The following is a 21,345-nucleotide window of genomic DNA, read 5'->3' as shown; positions in this document are numbered from 1 at the left end:
TTATACAAAAATATCATTGGCTTTACTATTGCATTTCCCCATTAGTTTATTACAGTTCAGATTGAGTAGAACTTAAAGAAGAAAAAAAAAAAAATTCTAGATAATCTGAACACAACGTGAACTTGTTTGCCTAGTCTCCCTGTACCCAGGCTAATCCATCTGTCTATTTACTTGCATACTTCAATCACTGTTCGTTATGTTGACAGAGATTTTAAGTATTACTAGACAATTTTACCCACTGTTTGCTCTAAATCCCAAGCATAATAAACAATGATGCAGTCAAAGTGATTCTTGTTTACCTTGGCTCAGAAGTTTTTAGTACCTGATCTTTGTCTAAAAAGTTTAATATTGTATCGGTGCATGTCGAACAGCATCTGTAAACTTTTTGATTTATTTTTGTAATCAAATATAATATTGCACATGTTTGAAAAAAATGTCAACTTGTTCAGTCTTTAACCACGGGGGTCCCAAGTTGGAAGAAGTCATTTCTGGAAAATCTGCGGTGTGGGGAGTGGGAGGAACTTTCACAGATAGATGGTCTGGACTACCTCAGCCCCACCATAGTTGGAGCTGAGTTAAGAAAATTTATTTGTGCTTATGGCACTTCTAGATGGCCGAAAATCGCCCTCTCTGACTTACATAAGAAATTTTTTTTTTACCCCTTTTTATAATCTTGAAATATTTAGGGGGACTAGACCAACTGCCCCCACCCCCTTAAATCTGCCACTGATCTAGTTGTAATGAGCTTTCCTATGCTGCACATAGTGATACCCATTGGCACAGCTTCCTTGAGAAACAGTGAAAATATGCAAAATTATGAATTTGCAGAGATGGGTTAATTTCCAAGAGGTCCTTGCTTGTTGGCGTGAGAGTGAAAACCCGTCCCGATTTCCGGGAGGTTCCCGCAAGTACCAGGAGACCTGGGAATCCTGTTTAACGTGTTCGCTACCTTGAGTTCCCCTCTTTAACGTATTCGCTACCTTGAGTTCTTGCCATTTGCACAACAAATTTTAAAAGAGGCCATCCACATATTATAGAATAGCATATAGATAGGGTGAGTATAGTTTCCTTGGCTTATCTGCAACACCAAACAAAACAAGTACTGTGTACCTTGTGGTTTCATAGTTACCAACTGTCTCGCATTGTGCGGGATGGTCGCGCATTTCAAAGTAATCAGTATGCCTGTTCATTTTTTTGTTGTTTGAGTAATGAAATTTTTGTAGTTTGGGTGCTCAAATTAAACGTTTAAAAATCAAGTTGCATGGCTTTATTATCTGGGAAAAGTTTTTTTGTCATTATCAACAAGTTTGTTGAACTTCGGTTGTTATTCTTAGAACCATTAATTCTATGCATATTTCGATTAAAAACAATATGTATTTAATTTACCAAACAATTTACATTTGTTTATAAATATGCAAATGGACAATACTTTAGCGTTATACAATGCATATTTGCGAAGAGATTTCTTAGTAACCACTCTTTATTTTCTCAATTATACATGACAGAATTAAACATGCAAATATCGTTCTAGAGTACTTTGTTCTGATAAAACCCACATCACGTACTTTCTGTTTCTAATAATACCCACATCATGTACTTTCTGTTTATTATTTATAGTTACAAGAACATGATTAATTTTTTCGTTATACTTGTTTACATGTATGTGGATTGATATTATTGTAAACCGATTCTAGCAATCAAGCATGATATATCTTAATATATACAGTACTTAGAAGATGCTTGCTAAAAATCACTTTGCTACTTTACTTGATTATTGCTGCTAGTTGTTCTTTTATTATCTTAGGAAGAACTTTGCTCTGGATGTGACGTCAACAGACTTTAGTGAAATCTTTATGTTTGTTGAACTGAAGAAGTCTCAAAACCTACTTCACAACATTGTTAACTTCAACATGCAGTGGTTAAGAACCCAAAAAGTATTGACTTGGGGAGTGATGGTGGGTGGGTTGGGGATGGGAGGGAGGGTAGTTGAGCAAAAGATACCTGGCAAAATGATGATTCTTAAAACTACTTTAGCATTTTCTCTTAAGAAATTACTGGGGAGGGGGAAGGTGGATCTTTTTTGGGACGCACATGACTCCCATGCTCTTTTAGTAATGTTGCTGTGGACAAATTTGTTGTGGATCTGTTCAAGCCAAGATCAGGGATCTTGGAACCTTTGTTAATATATGTTTGGAGATCACGATAAGGTATGATGTTTGGATAACATCATGATCTTTTTTTTTTTTTAATTATTATTGGCTTTTCTTAGCAGTATTCGGAAAAGCCATTGTTTTTGTTCTGATTTTTTTCCCCTTTTTTCTTGCATATATTTTTCCTATCTTTTTGCGCTGTTATTTTCTGGCTGTGACTTTGGTCACTTCCCATGCTTAGAATTTTTTTTGGCTTTGCCGAAGCATAGGCCATATATCAAGGATGTGCCTCCTAATATTTAGTGTCAATCTATGGTGGTCAATTAAATTGATTTAAGATCAAATAGTCTACACCGGATATTTCAAAAACCAGTCAGTTGTTGTGAATAAAACTTACGGAAAAGTTTAATCAAGTTACAAGGAAGAAATTTTTATGTGTTAGTGACGAAGGGTGTAAATTTGAGGGTCTTTTCAACTTTTGAGGACCCAGACCTAAATATCTCCTTAAAAAAACCAATGAGTATAATTTAAACCTTGTATAACAGTTTCTCAAGTTCAAGTAAAGAAATGATTAAATTTTTGTGACGATCCGGAGTAGGGTGTAGATCTGAGGACCATTGAAAGGAAAACGTCCCGACCACTTATTTCGAAAGCGGATCAACTGATCTGAATGAAACATTCGGAAAAAGTTTAACCAAGTTACAAGGAAGAAATTATTATGTGCTGGCAATGCATCAGTCAAGGGTGTACATTTGAGGGTTATTTAAACTTTTGAGATCCCAGACGTAAATATATTTTCAATGGGTGTAAATGTAACGATCTGTAATAGTTTGTAAAGGTTCAGCAAAGAAATGACTGAATTTTTGTGATGAATATGAGGACCATTTAAAGGAAAATGTCCCACACCAGATATTTCAAAAATGGGTCAACTGATCCGAATAAAACTTTCGGGAAATTTAACCCAAGTTACAAGGAAGATATTATGTGTAGGGGATGACCCAGGTTAGGGTGTAAATTTGAGGGTCATTTAAATTTCTTACGTCCCAGTTATAGATAGATAAAAGTGAAATGAAGAAATGATCCAATTTTGGTGATGATCCGCAGTAGGGTGTTGATATGAGGACCATTTAAAGATTTTTTGTTGACAGTTGATTAAATTATTTAAACGCAATTTGCTTTTTTTAAAGCGCTTAAACCAGTTACAACTAGGTTAAACTCAAAACTACCATGATATGCATGAACAATTTTTGCTTTAAGTCATTAAATCGCTATGAACTGAAAATGCACTTTCCTTTTCAAGTTCGGCCCATATAGCGCGCAATGGTTATGGGTCACGATGTACCTGGCTGTTACCATGGCAGCCATAGTTCAAGTCTCACTAATAACGTCGAAGTGAACTTGGTTTTCTTTGGTTTTTTCCTCCCACTTTATTTTTTTCACTTCATTAAAATTATATTTGATATTGGTTTTCCATGTTTTTTTTTAACTTTATACCTCTTTTTGTTGCAATTTCAGCTTCATTTCTCATTAAAGCAATGGGGAAAAGCCTTATGTCCCATTGTTCAAACAGACATAGTAAGTCTAGTTATTATTATTATTATTATTATTATTATTATTATTATTATTGTTATTATTATTATTTTTATTATTATTATTATTATTATTATTTATTATTATTGTTATTATTATTATATTATTTTTATTTTTTATTTTATTCATTCTCAAATTCAACCAATCAAAGTATGCCCAAGATTACAATGTTGTACATCGCGCTAGACATTGTGAAGCTTGATGTAAACTATTCTAAGCTTAATGATAACAATTATTACTGTAGACTTCTTCTAATGCCTTCAAGGTCTTGCTTGTTCCTAATGAACTGGTTCAATTAATTACATTGTGGCAATACAAATACAATGGAACATATGTCAAATAATAAGAACCCTTCATTATGAAGCACTTTTCTGTATGCCATGTGAGATGGAATCTATTCCAAAATTCTAACCAATGTACTTTTAGAATAATCAAACTTTGTTCTTATTTACTAAATTATGATTTTTGTCACACCTTTTTCCGAACCAAAAATTGCATCCACCAATCTATTATTGTTATTTTAATTGCTAATTGCCATTATTATATTAAACATCCAAATTATTATTTTAGTTTGTACTTTATATTTACTTACTGTACATGTATTTTATTGTGATTTAATCTGGCCAACAATACACATTTTGTCTTTGCACTGAGCAAATCTTTTATTATAAATGGTTTTGAAAAAGACTGAAAGCGAAGGCAGTTTGTTGACCATTATTGTTATAATAATAATAACAATCATGATAATAATAATAATTATTATATTGTTTTAATAGTCCTAAGGTACTTGAAAAAAATACTTGAGTTTAGTAGTTGAATTTTATTCTTAATGTTAATTCAAAGAACCTTTAACAGTTTTAATTGAAATTTTGCTTTAAATTAGTTTATTATTAAATTTATACAGGGGATGAAACATCATTCCAAATCGTTGAGTGTGTTTCTTAAAAGCAGCTGATCCATAATAAAAGCTTTTACTGTATACCTAAATTAGCCAAGATCTATTGAATTCTTTAACAATATTGTTGGTCAGATAATTGAACTCACACTGTGCTTTTAAATAGGCCTCCACTTGTGTGAATTTGAAGGACAAATAATAACTATAGCACGGCTGCTTAGGTGTTGACTTTATCGTGTTTGCATACCATTGTGATCAATTTGGAATCAGTATTTCAGTGAGATCAACGTTTTTTAGGTGCATAATTAGAAATGCCATGGGGAGAAATTAAACAGGGCAGCTTAGCAAATAGGCCTGTTCGACGTATCCATTGATCCAACGACAATCAGAGCCTGGAGCTACAGATGTGACTGGCATGGTAGGAATTACTTTTTTGAAATGACAATATGCGCCAAGGCAATTTCTGTGACTGACATAGACGCAACCCAACAGTATCACAAGTCGAAACTGTACCAAGTAGCCTGTTGTTAAAGTAGTACAGTATAGAAGGAAGCCTAGTCCAATGAAAACAATTTCTTTGATAGGAAAATATACTATAAACACGTTTGCCGGATATTGTATTTATTCAAAAATGAATTGGTAAGTTTGAATATTAAACCCTTCGATTTTAATTATTTACAAAATTAATAGGACTGATAATAAATTAATAGTAAATTAAGAAATATATTCAGTCTAAAGAAAACATTTTTCCTCTGCTAAGGAAAAGGTAAAGTGTAGTGTTTTTTTTAATTTTTTAAATTTCCTTCACACAAAAAGAAGTTCCCTTGTAACTTACAGGATTAAAAGATGTTTTATAAGCCATGTCTGTTATTGTGGAGTAGTTGTTAGTCATGTGAATGCTGAGTTGGAATTGAACCCAGGACCCTGTGATTAGAACGCAAGAATCTTATTTTTTATTTTATTTGTTTCTTGATGCAACAGATGCAGCATGCTATTGTGTCGAGATTCAATATTTCGACATTAATTATGTCATCATCAGGAATGATCCACTAAAGCTATTCAACTCCACATTTTCAATTCAGAAATTAAAAGCTTTGGTTTCGAAAGTCCTGCATTACATATTTGTCATATTATTATTAATAATTGGCCCACAAATAATGTTTTTCCACAGTAAATCTTCCAACATTTTTGTTTTTCCACATTTTCAGAAAGCATAACATATAAAATTATATTATTGACAACTTTTTTTGGTCAATCTTTATATTCTGGTCAGGACATTACAAGTCCAATTTTTTAAGTATAATGTACTGTGTTTGAATACTTGTTCCTTAGCATTCAGACGTAGTCAAAGCTTCCCATTAAGTAGGCTGAATTTGACCCTCTTAAGCTGTTTTCTCAAACAAGTCAATCATATAATTGCTCACTAGTCAGAAACTGTCATCACTAAACTTCACATCATAATGTATCTCTGAATTTGGAATAAAAGAAAAATTTTATACTTTGAACTTTATGATCTGTAATAACTTTTTTTATGGTTGATGAGAGGAGTTATTAATAAAGTTATAGAGCCATTTATTAGCTTTAAAATGACAATTAAACCCAATTCAGTAGATGCTAAACAAATGGTCAGTTAATGTGCAAGGTATCGCTAATTAGCTCAAATTTGAAATAAGAAACTCACCAACTGTGAATGTGTTGAGGAGCAATCTGAAAGCTTTCCTTTTTCAAGAGTATTTTAAGCAAGTGTGACAGGTTGGTAAGATTTCATTGGTTTAACAGTACTGTAAGTCATAACCAAATTTTCCAAGTAAAACCAGTACAATTGCCTCTTCGGTGTTCTCCCAAAGTTGTTTTGGCCGTCAATTATACCATACCATTAAAGATAATTAACCAACCCAGTAAAAATTGTGTGTTGGTAGAATAAAAAATGCACTTATTAGGCATAGGTAGTCTAGGCTGACCATCTTTTAATAACAAACATCATTCCAGTCCAGGCATAGACTATGATTATGTATTATTGTTTTTTGAAGCCATTGAACTCCACTTAGTAGCAATACCTCATGTTGCGGTGCGCTTAGCTGGCAATATATGAAAAAAATTTACCAGTAAAAACATTTCACTTGGGTGTACGCAGCCTTGTTAACTGGTTGACAGTCAGCGAAGCTGTTCACATTAATAGAATATCACACTGGCTCCACTAAAGCAACCATCAGGACAATTGATCAGGAATTCTCAACTATATTTTAACAGGAGTCAGTCAGTTTTTTTTTTAATTAAATTAATTTGAAGGTTCAAATATCATGGAAGTCCCGAAGTGAAATTTTAATGGGCAAATACATCATAGCAAGACAGTCTTGCTTGAACCAGACATCAATCTCAAACTGCGACAACTCGCAATTGCAAAGTCACTATGGACTTGCTTGATTATCTGCCACTTTTTCTGCGGTTATCATGAATACTTGCTGAAACAACAAGATCGCTTATGAGTCAACAGAGGTGATAGCAATATTTTGACACCTTTCGGAATTTTTTTTGGATTGCCCTAGGCACTGGGATCAGTTGTCCCAAGTGAATACTGTACTAAATTGCAGTCTTTAGGCTTTTATTTGCTATGTTGTTAACTTGGCTATTTGTATATTAGAACTGAATACTTCAGTTAATGGAATATTTCAAGCATGATAGGAAATAAATCTCTCTCAAAATATTTATTCTCTCTTTCTGAAAAGCAAGTCGGACACTATGTCATAACAGCCTGTAAAGAAGGAAGATAATTATTCTAAACAGATTGAATTTCATGTTTAACAATCCAATTTGAGATCTAAATTCTATTTTTATGTTGTGCAAGATGTTATCGTAAATATATACGATCACGTTAACTTGTACAGTGTTTCGTAAATTGCTTTGCTATTTTGTGGGGTGCTATTGGGTTTGTAAAACAGATTAAGGAAATTGAAATCAGTCAGAAAAAAATACTTTAAGAAATCAGAATGAATAGGACTTGAACATGAATAAAACTCTTGTAAGTAAACTATTAAGTGTACGTGCTGTTTATGATGTTTCGGTCCGTTATCAAAGAATATTCAGACAATGACTGGTTAGCTAGTTGTTGGCGTTTCCCGATGTAGTGGGCCACACTCTACTAGTAGTTTATGGACTGGTTTGTAAATATTAGATAATTTATATGCGCCTACTTCCTCTGTTCATGTTATGTTTTCTATACAAGTAGCTTGTCATATTGGTCTTTTTTGCTAGTGGCATTCAGTTCTGATGACTTTTGCACCTTGCCAGTCGAGGATATGGTTGAGTTTGATCATATGATCTGTGACTGCTAATTTGTGTTGTATATCTATGTGGATACAGTAGGGAAGCCCGAGCAGCTCTGGCGATGACTCCTTTAGTGTTGTCTTTCGTATGTTCTGTTAACCTGGTTTTGAATGGTCTGCCATGTTTCGCCGATGTAGACTGAGTTACAACTTAGGCATCCAATTTTGTACCACATTTATCGTCATCATCTTCGTTGATAACAAACCGAAACGTCACAAACAGTACGTATACTTAATGTAGTACTTACAAGAATTTTATTCATGTTCTTACATCACAGAAACTAGATAAAAAATTATTTAAGATTCAGTAGGACGCTGACGCAAGAGACTCACTGCTGCTCTTGTTTTTGTTACCAAAACTTTAGAAGCACCCAGCATCGTTAAGGATGTCTTCTAAAGAACTTATGGTTGTGAATTGGAATCATGTCTTAGTATTCAATTTTTTTTCTTCCAATTTTAAGAAATTTTATATTTTTTCAATTTTGAGATATTGTAATCTTGTACAAATGAACATTCTAAATAATAATTTTTTTTGTACAAATAAATATACTAATTATTTAAAAATTTCTATCTCATTAGCTCTTCCAAGAAACCCAATATAATAACTTGCGGCTGTACGAGCGCTAAATGACACAATACTATCTGCAGATTGTCAGTGGCAATCTGAACGGATTGTCATTAAAAACGATCTATTGTGCGCACGGTGTGACATTCCGTTCACCATAGAATTGCGTCAGCAAGGAATCCTTTTTGACCCAGAGCATTTCGGTCTGCAATCATTACTACGTTCATTATATGCTTGCTATCTTTCCAGTTAGTTGTTTATGTAGTTCTCTTGGTGAAAGTACTTCCCTTACACTCAAATTGGGGCAATTTTTTTGGGCTGGGGAAGAGGTGGGGCCTGTAATATACTGTACATACTCATTCAAATTCTACTGTAGCTTTTTCCCAGGTAACCCTTTTATATATAGTTGGGTGTAAAGTAGTTGGGTTTATATTCTAGTACATAACTATGGTAAGCATCACATTGCATGTTTAACATGAAATTTATAACATTGCATTCTTTAAATAACATTATCATTGACATCATCTGCAAATACTTTGCTAGGATTACATTACCATCTGTTTTGTCTATTCTTAGGTATGGACGACATACTTTCATTAGGTTTACTTTCAATCATAATATGCCTATGAAGGTAACAAAATTCTGATCATGGCCTTTGCTAATCATCTTCTGTTATTCTGTAACACACTGTTTTTCAGAAACTTACCTTTTACTGTCTCATACTCATGTTCTGTTACATGCTCGCATTAAGGCACATCAAATTATGCTTGGTTTATTATCGATTAAACAGTTGTACAATCATTATAAGATAACCAGATGAAACTATTTAAATAGTTTAGAAATATTGTTCTTTAAATATATATTTTGTTTACAATTTGATAAGCCAAAATGGCCTTGTGAAAAACACCGATTGATGTACATTTATGTATTTTATATTTGTTATCTTGTTGTTATTATTATTATTATTATTATTATTATTATTATTATTATTGTTATTATTTGCTTTCAATTTTAAATTTCTTTATTTTCTTAGAGGTGGAATATGAATCAGGTACAGATACAGTGTCCGAATTTAGTGAATCGTCCAGTTCATGTCCGAGTTGCCAATTAAGTAGGATGCAAAAGAACGAAGGGGAGAGGGAAAGACAAAGAAGAGGAAAGTATGGGTCACAGCAACAACTCTCTCAAGTGGATGACCTGTGTCACATGACCGTACCGCTGACGGAAGATGCCATAATGAAAATTTTACATCATAGATGGAGAAATGGCCTAAATATGGTATGAAAGTTATGAAATTTAGGAGAACATAATAGAAAAATGTATTTTATCAATGGTGGATTTTTTTCTTCATATACCAAATCTAATATCAGTTAATATTATTACCTGTTTCCAAGTCTTGTTTGACTTTTTTGTGTGATTTCTTTTATTCGGGGGTTATTTTTTTGAGAAATTTAATAATAACAAGTAAAAATGTCATTAAATGGACTTTTTAACTCACTGAAGAATTTGTAAATTTTAAAAAGACATCAGTGTCTCTGCAATTGCACAGGACTTTACTCTTGGAAGCTTTTCACCACAATCCTTGTTAAACTAAATGGCTTTTGATGAGTACACTATATGAAAGGGGTGATTAATAAAATGTGACTGATTTTATCATTAATGCAGACTAAAATAGGATCCATCACTCTCGTCGTGAACTCTTTCACTGGCCCCCAACTGAACCAAGTTCTCCAACAGAAGTATACATCTAACACAAGTTCAGTGATCGGTTGTATCGCAGTGAAGGTGTTAGATAAATTTATTGACACCAACACATCACAAAGTGTAGTTTTCTGGTAAGAAAATTTAGCTTATTATGAAATGAAATTGGATATATTCATGATTGTGTCTGCATGCGCAGTAAAGTGATTTTGAAAAAGATGGATTTAACAGATTTGGACAGATCAAGTCACATAAATATCTACTAGCTAAATTTAAAACTCCTTATTTAAAAGGATTTATTAAGAAAAGCTTATTATGAAATGAAATTGAATATATTCATGATTGTGTCTGCAGAAAAAGATGGATTTAACAGATGACAGATTAAGTCACAGAAGTATTTATTACTCTAAATTTAAAACTCCTGATTTAATAGGATTTATTAACCATTATTATATTGTATGTTAGTCTTTTAATGATTTATTCGTTGTTTATATACTAGTTATTGCGTACGTTGGTCATGGTCACGTACAAAGTTATTAATTGATAGCGAAGTGTGCTTTGGTTTAGATACTTTGAATATAGATGATGTTTAATTATCTCAATACCTGCTTCCCTCTTTTCCCGCCTTTTATGCAATCTTCATGATAAAGGCTTTTTTTAAAATATTGTTGCAACTTCTTGTTTTATTTTTGTCTCTACGTTGATTATTTGACTCGCTTGTTTGAAAGTAGTACTGAAGGTTCGCATTACACTAGATCAAGTTAGCTTAAACACGAAGTGATTAAATGATAATCCACTAAAATTTTCAGTATATTGAACTTTATCAACATTATTGAGTTCTTTTCTCGCTACCTACTCCCCCTCTTCGTGTATAAACTTTATGGCTTTTTAGAATATTATCACAACTTCTTGTTTTTGATTTTGTCCAGTTTTTAATTTTTGCCAGTTAGCACACCCGCCACCACGAAAAAATGGAATTTTTTTTTTTTAAAAATATTTATTAGGCCTGCCGCAGCCTTGAAATCTCCAAAAAATAACATACAGTATGTATATTTCTTCCTAATTATTTGATTTGCTTATTGGAAAGCAGTACTGAATGTTCGCCTTAAACTAGATCAAGTTAGCTTAAAACACGAATTGATTAAATGATGACAAGATAATCCACTATTGAAAATATTCAGTGTATTGAACTTTATAGCCAGGTTCACTTTGAAGTTAAGCCACTTTTTCTAAATCTTGAAATATGATGCGATTTTCCCTGGTGGTAGTTCGTTGAAACTGAATTAATAGCGACTATTATAGCAGAAATAGAAAAGATTGAATTGTCAATAAATAACAAATCTGATTTTATTAAGAAAAATATACATTATCACTTTGAAAAACGTATGCAATTGGACTTTTTAACGTTATTACTTGGTCGATGATGCCAAGGGCAAAGGTCGTTGGTATTATCGACTATTCGTAAAACGGATGTTTGCTGGGTTTTTACCCATAATAATACAAATACTTTATGAAAACCAGACTAATGAGACTACTTTGCTGCTGTTGTTAGCATTGCTGAAATACGTTGTTGCCAACAAGAGGTTTACGTCGAACTTTTAACTAGTTAAGTAGATCTATATCTAGATAAAATTTCAACATGAACCAGGCTTATCACCGTTATTGAGTTCTTTTCTCGCTACCTAATTTCTTCTTTCCTGTTTTTTACAAACTTTGTTTTTTTCTCAGTGGCACCGGTGGAAGTGGAAAAACTCACACAGCTCTTGCAACGTTAAGACAGCTTTTCCATTTGGCCGGAGGAGGCAACGAAACTGATTCGTTCAAGGTAACAGTTATTGAAAGGCACCGTTAATAATCAGAATGATGCTAACTCTCACTAAGGCCAGACTTTTTAACCTTGTTTGGCAAACCCACTGCCTGCCAATAATAATTATTTCAAATTTTTTTTTTCTCCTCTGTCTGGTTGTTTCTGGCAAAACTATTTGCTACATAAGAAAACAAAATTTTATTTAAAATTTTTTTTCCACCCTCCTCTAGCGATCTTTAAAAAAATAAGTTTGCGAAACAAGGTTTAAAGTAAGTCTTTCCTAATGAGTGCTGCTATCGAATAAGCATAACACCTAACTTGATTTTGAGATCATATTCTATTTCAAATAAATGTATTGCCGCTTTTTGATATATAGTTAGGCGCTTTTTACAGATACGTGCCACAGTTATCATATTCTATTCCAAATAAATTTTTTGCTGCTTACGGTATTTTTTTTAGCACTGCTCATAGATACATGACACAGTGCTTATTTGGGATCATTATATTGTATTTTAAATAAATGTTTTGCTGGTTGTAGATATTTCGTTAGGCGCTGCTCACTGATATGTTCCACAGTGTTACTTAAGATCAAATTCTATTTCGAATAAAGCAACGCTTTCAATGAAGCACCGCTCAAATAGTCTCTCTGTTTAGGACATCTATTTTTAAAGCATTGCAGTATTTATTTCGTTATTAGTTGAGTAGAATATTACAATTCCTGTCATTCTGTAAATTTAATTAAACTAGGAATGAACGAATGAACGAGTTTATATGGTAAGCATTGTGTTCATCTACTGAAATTAGAAAATTGATGAGCACTATATATTTGCATCTAGATGAGTTTAATTACTAACGTCTTAGATTTCTTGGTAACTAGAGTTTTTATTGCAAACAGTGTTCATGGTATTACAGGAACAATACATAATTCATGTCATTCACTGTCTTTCAATATTTTGCTGTAATAAATATTAATGTCTTCAAATTGTCAGTAACAATTAATTATCCTCTTCATTTTTTAAAATAAATCTTGTTGGTTAAATTCTTCTTCTTATCGGGTCTCTTAATGAGTGTATGTACTCTTTAGAGCCATGTTGATTAGTTCTAAAAACTTGATAATACGATTCTTGTTTATAGTGGTGAAAGGATTGGTAGGAACAGAGCCGCGACACCAACGTCTCTTTGTTGGCCCCCTTAGGCATAACTGAAATGCAGTACTTAATACCATACCCAATAAGAATGAATGGCTGAAAAACTGAAAACATAGTCTACGATCTTGATAATTAAGACAAAAACAAGACAAATTTTACTTGTATTTTGTGTACTAGTGACAATAAAAGAATCTTGTATTTTGTATCTTGTATGATCCTAAGATTGCTTAATAGGCTCAATAACAAGATATATAAAAACAGCAGTGGCTGGTGGTTCATCGTTTTTTTTTCTGACAGATAGGTCATCAGGGACCAAAGATACTAGAAACACAAGATAGAGTTCTCCACAGAAAAATACTGTTCCACCAAAATGCGTGGTGGGAATACAAACAATTGGTGCTCTGCATATGACTGGACCTAAAAAACTTCTGCCAAACTTACATAAACCGTAACAGTGAATACATAACCTCCTTTTGCAGAGGTAGAAAATTGTTGCCATTGTACATAAGAATAAGATATAAACAAGTAGGCATAAATAAACCAAATGCATAAAAATGACAGACACGTGTACTTGTAACACTGCCAGTGGAATGTAATTTCTGACTTTTTCAGACAATAAAATTATTTTGAATCTTGAATATTGTATGACTGGACTCTGATTAGTGATACAATTTCCATCATTAGCAGAAAGAAAAGAGGGCTGCATTTACTTAGCAACAAAATTAAAAGTATTTCAGTTTCTGTGTACTAAAGTATACACTGCCACATTCTTATGCTAAGTGTTTGATTTAACAATTAGTGACAGTATGCTCTTTTGGAGTGGCAAGCATTTTGTATTTGGTGTTATGTGTCAAAAAAAAAAAAAATCTCACACTGTTCCTTTAAACTTGATGATCAACTGTGATTCTTTTCATTTTACTACAGCATTTAACAGCAGGGTTTACTGTCCTCCAATCTCTGAGCAGCGCTAGAACAGAATTCAATGCCAACTCAAGTCGAATGGTAAGATTTTTTTCTTCAAACAGAATTAGAAAAAACCATGTATATACATGGCTTCATCTAACCAAGAAGGTCTAGTTTTCCTTCATGTCAATGTTGCAACACACAGGGGGAAAATAGAGAATCTGTGCTGGGAGTCGGTGGTGAATTTGAAAACCCTACATGACGAAAAATTAAGAGACCCAACGACGAGCACTGTCTTCAAACTTATTTGTTTACAAGATGTGAACATTATTGTACACACACACACACACAGAACGGTCATCACAATAGCTGAAAACAATGAATACATATTTAACCTGATATATAGAAATACATTAAAAAAACTAAACTAAAGACCACCCTCAGTGGTCTAGCAGCTTTGGTCTCTCATTAGAATAGTAAAGATAAAATAAATTTGTTAATTTGGCACCACAGAATAGTGGTCTTTAATTTGAGGTGGTCCTTAATTGGAGGGGTCTTTCATTGGAGGGAGACCTGTAATTGAATGATACTGAGCCACCGTAAAAATGTGATGGAAAATAAACATTCTGAGAACAAAACAAACTCAAACAGGACATTACCGTTACTGATCTGACCAACGTCTAATAATAAGCTTTTACCCATGCATGACCCCACTCTGTCGATGAGAGTTTTAGACTTTCTCAACGAGATAATGTGTTGTCTGACCTAGTTTTAATGTCTCCTGATGCACTGGTATGCATGACAATTGGAATAATCCCAGACACCATGTCTATTATCAATACATTTTTTTAAAAGAGTTTTTTTTTTAACCTTGTTTCAAAGAACCTATTGTTTGGTTTTTTTAGTTTATTGAATTTTTAAAGGTAAATTTGATGCAATTCAGCTATATGCTACCTATCAAATAATAAAATAAATTGAAAAATTGAATCAACAAATAATAAAAATGTAGTATGAATTCAGTCAACAATTGTTATATATAAATTTTGCATCAAAGAAAATCAAATCAATGAATATATTTTTTTTTCTACTGTTTTTTTTTTTTTTTTTACATTGCATAGTCAGCCTTCTCATTTCTCAATGTAGGAAGAAATTGCAACAGACCAACCAATTCATGAAATTCTCTACCTATTTATTACGTATAAAAACAATGTGGCGAGCTGGAATTGACTAGCAGCTGTGCCATTTCCAGCACCACCAGACACTCGTCTGAGTGGGTGAATTGTATTTTTTACTCTCTATCTTTTGTAGTGCAATTTCATTTTTGAAATTTAGTGATATTAATTTTCTTTTTCAATTTCCATGTTTTATTGAATTTTCTCAACTGCTTTAGAAATGAGTGCATTTGCATTGAAATGCATGGAAAATCAGTATAATGAAATTCACATGGAATAGTTAAATATATTAAGAATCGACACACAAAATTAAAATCTAAGAAATTAATTCCAAAACTAAAAGATAAAAACCTTGAAGTGATGGACTTGTTAGTGTTTTGCAAGATGTAAACATAAAAGATGATTTGTAAGGAGAAATAATGATAATGTCTTCCTTAAATAAAAACAAGTGCAAAGGCTCAGGACAATAATACATTTGCCTCTGGATATGGTTAGAGTATACAGTAGGTAGTTCAAGTTACTTGTTTATTTTGTAAGATATATAATAATAATTCCAAAACTAAATGATAAAAACCTTGCAGTGACAGACTTACAGTATTAGTGTTTTGCAGACCAACCAATTCATGAAATTCTCTACCTATTTATTATGTATATAAAACAAAGTGGCCAGCTGAAATTGACTAGCAGCTGTATTGAAATTTGGCGATATTAATTTTCTTTTTCAATTTCCATATTTTATTGAATTTTTTCAACTACTTTACAAATGAGTACATTTGCATTGAAATTAAATTTTAGATGAATTTTACTAAATCTTTACCAATTTTTTTTTTATGTGAATCGAAAGTTTTAATATTACTGAATGCTTACCCAATTTAAATGTAAATTAAAAACAATGTATTATATATCATAGATAATATCTATAAAACACCGCAAGGCATTTACTTATGCAACAAACTGACTTTGTTTGTGAACTTGATAGCGAGCTCCATCGTGAAGCCCGATTGTGAAGGATACTATACATGTTTCAAGAATGCAATTCTCATCATCTGTGCGAACCTAAATAATATATATACAATGAAACAATAACTTCCCAGCTAACAATATTACATTATAAGAACGTTATAATAAGGTTACAGTTGGGTATTAAAAATGCTATTTTGTATGTTATTTAGTACTTGTAACCTAATTTAGTACTGATAACCTAATTTCACAACGTCATAGCGTTTTAATGTTCCTGCAACGTGTATGTCCTGAAATAGCATTCACACTTGCTTAAATGTTATTTTGGGACATACCGTGTGAACATTATTCGAGACGTACCTATCCACAACGGTTGTGAACATTATAAGAATGTTTTGTGTTTGCTGGGTTTGAACTTGTTCGACACATTGATGTTAAATTTCTCTCAACCTTGTTTTAATATTTTATTATTATAGGGTCAATACATTGAGGTACTGTTGTCCGACTGCGCTATCTACCGCACAAAGATCCACTGCTATTGGACGGATCAGTGTCGTATTGTTGAACCGCCAGCAACCGGGGACAATTATCACATCTTTTATCAACTCTTAGCAGGATTAACAAATGAAGAAAAAGGTGCGTATGATTATCTGTATTTGTGGTGTCAAGCCTGTAACCAAGGTCATCCTATGGTTCACCAAGCCCCTTTTTTGAGCTAACAGTCCGATAAATCCAAGTATTCTCTACTTGCATTGAAAACCATAAAAATGATAATTAAATCCACCATGTACCTGCTATATTCTTCAGCTTCAGAGAGCTTCTCCCCCTGATCCCCATAAGTGTTTTTTTTACCTTGGAAACCCCCCCCCCAACCATATTTTTTGTTCATTCCATCCAGCTGTACTGCCTGATATGTACAGTTCATAGAAAAACTGTATTTCGTTATCGTGTAATGACAACGAAGCCTGTGTGGACATTTCACAGACATAGTATACTGTTCCCCTTAAGCTGGGCACACTGTGCCTGACGGACATCAGCCGACACGATTCCACGAAGAACACAATCGCCCGACGTGCGCGCAACGGATTGTTTTTAATGAGGATCCGTTCAGACTACCTCCGACAACCAGCAGACGGATTCACATCCTCTAGCACTCAGTGGGAATGGAGTTGGATTCTTTCATTGAAAGGCCCGGCTTTAAACCTTCATGTTTAAGTAATTAACCAAGATATATTTTTAGACACCCCTCTTGTCAAGGACTCTCGCTGGAAATAAATCTTCCTACCTCATCATCAGGTGATTTTGGAAAATGCGATAAACCCCAGCAGCGCACTCCCTTGGTAGGCAAGAGATTTTGCCCAGTTATAGGTCAAATGCATGGAAAATTAGTATAATGAAATTCACATGGAATAGTTATATATATTAAGAATTGACAAACAAAATTAAAATCTAAGAAATTAATTTCAAAACTAAAAGATAAAAACCTTGCAGTGACGGACTTGTTAGTCTTTTGCAAGATGTAACCATGTAAGCATAAAAGATGGTTTGTAAGGAGAAATAATGATAATGTCTTCCTTAGCATTATTAGCATTTAGCAAGATGTAACCCTGTAAACGTAAATGATGATTTATAAGAAGAAATGGTGATATCTCTCTTTATAAAACAAGTACAAAACAAATGTGGCAAAGACAAGCAAAACCCGTCACTCATCGCAAAAATCAATTTTTAGTTAATAATACAGAGTTAAACAGTAAAATGAGAGCTATGGTAAAAGAATAATTTAAATACGACATTTCGTTATGAAGTTACAGGAGTTTAAATATACAGCTGTTTGAAGAACAATATTTGTGAAATCAGCCTTTGAAGTTTTGATTTTGGGCATTTCTCAGGCAGAAACCATCACCAAATCATTAAAAATTAATTTTTTAACATTGAAAATGGGGGAAAATAACAGGATAGCATGATGTATATATATATATAAAGGTTAGTTTCAGTGCAGTAGAATAGGTTTCCAAATTTTTGACATTCCAGCATGTTTTGGCCATTATCTCTGAAACAAGATTTGCGACAAGTGACTGGTTTGGCTTGTCTTTGCCACTTATGTTTTGGACAATAAACCATTTCATTTAGGCTTTGTCCAGACAATCAAATTTTTTAATGGGCCAAAAAAAAAATTGTATGGCCATATATAGTCAGGATGTGCCTATATATGGTCATGATGTGATGTCATCATGACCATATATAGTCATGATGTGGCTATATATGGTCATGATGTGATGTCATCATGACCATATTTAGCCATGTCACATGTAATATTCTGGATGGGGCGTAAGACCTTTAAATTTGGTATTTGAAATATCACCCATTTATACCCTACCACTAATGATAATAGATAATGTTTTAATGATACAATGTTTTTTTGAAGCAATAGATTAAAAAAACAATGTTATATACAATGTCGGATTCAGATTCAATAGCACATTAGGGGCATACTATAGTTTTTTGTAAAAGAAAATTTGATACTGGTGACAGCACTTATGGCATTTTTTTAACTTTTGGAGACAGGGCCCGTTCGAGCGAAAAACGCAAACCGTATACCGGTAAATTCACCGGTTAATCGCGCCAAGCACACAGCGGGTGGTCCACTGTCCGAGCAAATTTTAGCTCATGTCGAATACCGTGTAACGAAACTATTCCGGAAGTAATTTTGTAAGGTCATTCAGAAACACCAATCCCATCAACCCATTCTTTGTTTACTTCTGCTTGTTTAAACGATATATTCTTTATTTGGAAGCTACACTTTTACAACAGTGGCACACGTAGAAAATGGTGCGTCCAAGAAAAATATAAGAAAACAAACAAAATCAAAACATGACAAATCAAAAGGAACGATTTGATACACGGGAACGATTTGTATTGAAGTTTAATCCTCTGAATACTGTACTGTAATGGTAATTTTACAAATTGAACGTGTAGCTATGCTACTAGCCACCATTATGGCTACAATGATGCGATGTTATGTGGATGGATTTACTGTCCAATCCAACTTTGATTTCGCCGTGAACATGAGGAGGCGAAGAAGAGCGCGACGACAGCGGGTACTTGCTGTGGACGAACCATTTGGCAAAGCAATTAAGGTTGATTTATCATCGTCTCCGGCTCCAATGCCATCTCATACACAGAATTCTACCCAGCAATTTGGTGGTCAAAATTGTCGCGGATAATCCAGATGGTAAGGTAATTAGGCGCGTGTCCGAGCGGTTTTAGAAAGTGTGTACTGGTGAATTAACTGGAAAATCGCACGGATATTTTTTCGCTCGAATGGGCCCTTAGTATACTCATGTGTAAGGAGGAATAATGATATATTATTAGAAAATCTCTGTTTATATAAGGAACTACTGCCTTTCATGTAGACAGATAAATCATTCTTCAATGCTGAGGATGTATGTCAGTCTTCAATCCATTGAAATATATACAAACTAGAAATGACTACCGGCACATGTTGTAAAGGAAGTACTGTAATTGTTCAAGGTGGTGAATAGTTTGAGTTTCTTTAGTTAACAAGGTCATAAAATGTTACAGTTTTGATTTATTTACTTTTAGTGAAGAGAATAATGATTAAATATCATATTTATTCGAATAAACACCCCAGTGCTTTTATTGTTGAAAAGAGTTTCTGAGGGGTGTTTATTCGAGGGTGTAAAATGGATACATATATATTCAAATTAGCACCCCTCAGTTTTACTATAAATGTGAAGCTACAACACATATTTACCGTCAAAATGTGTTCTTGCTTGATGAAGACTTTTTCATTCCAATGTGTTATTATTATTATTATTATTATTCTTTCTTTAGGCACACAACACATGTGCCAAGGATTGCCAATAGCGAATATATATCACTGTCCTACTTGTAGGTGACAATCCCTTACACAAAACAAACATACACACACGATTACATTACACAAACTAAATCTCAATATGAGATTTAGGGAGTGGAGTTGTTTATGTCGTGAGAAAAAATCCTGCAACTGGCAGGAATTGAACCCAGGACCCTGGGATTGGAAGGCAAGCATCTTAACCACCAAGCTATTCAACTCCACTGTTGAGAATGATGTTGCTTCCATTATTTTTGTTTATAGTCAGTCCAGGGGGAATATATTCGACGGAGGCGTTTATTCCAAATACAGATTACGACAAACCAAAAACAACTACCATTACATGTTGTAGAGGGACTAATTGCGTACTAAGATGATGATTTGTCGGTTAATATTGAGAGAACAATGGTTAAATATTGAAATTTGGCAATGAATTCTGAAAATCCCTGTTTATATTACTGAGAAGTAAGGCTCATAGGTGGTCAATAAATAAAGTCCCTTTTCCTTGAAATACATTTCATTGGAATCACAAGACGACTACCGGTAATTGTCTCACTCAGAAAAACAAACATATTTATATTCATTAAATAGAATAGTGCAATGAACATCTTTCAAGGAAAACAATGAATAGTTTATATCCTCATCTGTAATATTATTTCTCTTTCAGTTCATTTCATTTTCATTTATTTATTCCAGGAATAATAAATTTAAAAAAAAGAACAAACATAAAAAAACATGAACAGGGCAAAATCCACATGCTCACTCAGAGGAACCAATAGTGAAAGTCATCACTTTTGTGGGAAATCCTAACAAACTTGAGATAAATATAGACGTTTAGGGATGAATATTCAGATTATGAATTTTGGTTAGTTTTTACTTGTAAATGCCAGAAAGTATACATTCCAAGAATTTACTGATGGCTGGGAAGTGGAAAAGTACATGGGAGGGATGAATATAGTTTATAGGGCATGGGGTGGGGTAGACTTAAAGTTATGGTACTTTTTTGAAGTGTAAAATACAGTACTGCTCAAATATCTATAACTTTTACTCGAGAGCGTACTTTTACTCGAGAGCGTATGTTGAACTGTGTAATTAATTTCTTTTTTCTTTTCGAATTATATTTTTATGTATTTGCCGTTGGGTTTTGTGCATTTGGAGAGCGTGTCGTGTTAGAGGTGCTTGCACCTGTTGATACGCTCTCTCACTGGAATTTCTATTTATATATACATATATATCTGTCTCTTATAAACATCT

At 33.3% G+C, this 21,345-nt stretch overlaps 1 protein-coding gene across 5 annotated transcripts in view; it reads left to right on the top strand.

Annotated features, from left to right (window-relative positions):
* The window catches only part of LOC117109763 (myosin-I heavy chain-like), an 85,154-nt gene that overhangs the window by 41,207 nt on the left and 22,602 nt on the right, over nucleotides 1-21,345 (top strand). For 3 of the 5 annotated variants that reach the window (XM_033252174.1, XM_033252176.1, XM_033252177.1), the window contains exons 3-7: nucleotides 9,557-9,801; nucleotides 10,189-10,358; nucleotides 11,953-12,049; nucleotides 14,104-14,181; nucleotides 16,691-16,850. In XM_033252174.1, coding sequence (XP_033108065.1) covers nucleotides 9,557-9,801; nucleotides 10,189-10,358; nucleotides 11,953-12,049; nucleotides 14,104-14,181; nucleotides 16,691-16,850 — 750 coding nt within the window. Of the gene's footprint in view, nucleotides 1-3,680; nucleotides 3,726-4,899; nucleotides 5,275-9,556; nucleotides 9,802-10,188; nucleotides 10,359-11,952; nucleotides 12,050-14,103; nucleotides 14,182-16,690; nucleotides 16,851-21,345 lie in introns of those variants that run through there. The other 2 variants (XM_033252178.1, XM_033252179.1) reach the window with 2 other exon arrangements.

The sequence above is a fragment of the Anneissia japonica genome, unplaced genomic scaffold (assembly GCF_011630105.1).
Source record: "Anneissia japonica isolate Jap-2015-1 unplaced genomic scaffold, ASM1163010v1 scaffold3782_len1007564_cov172, whole genome shotgun sequence".
Lineage (NCBI taxonomy): Eukaryota > Metazoa > Echinodermata > Crinoidea > Comatulida > Comatulidae > Anneissia > Anneissia japonica.
This window is presented reverse-complemented; position numbering and strand designations above follow the sequence as displayed.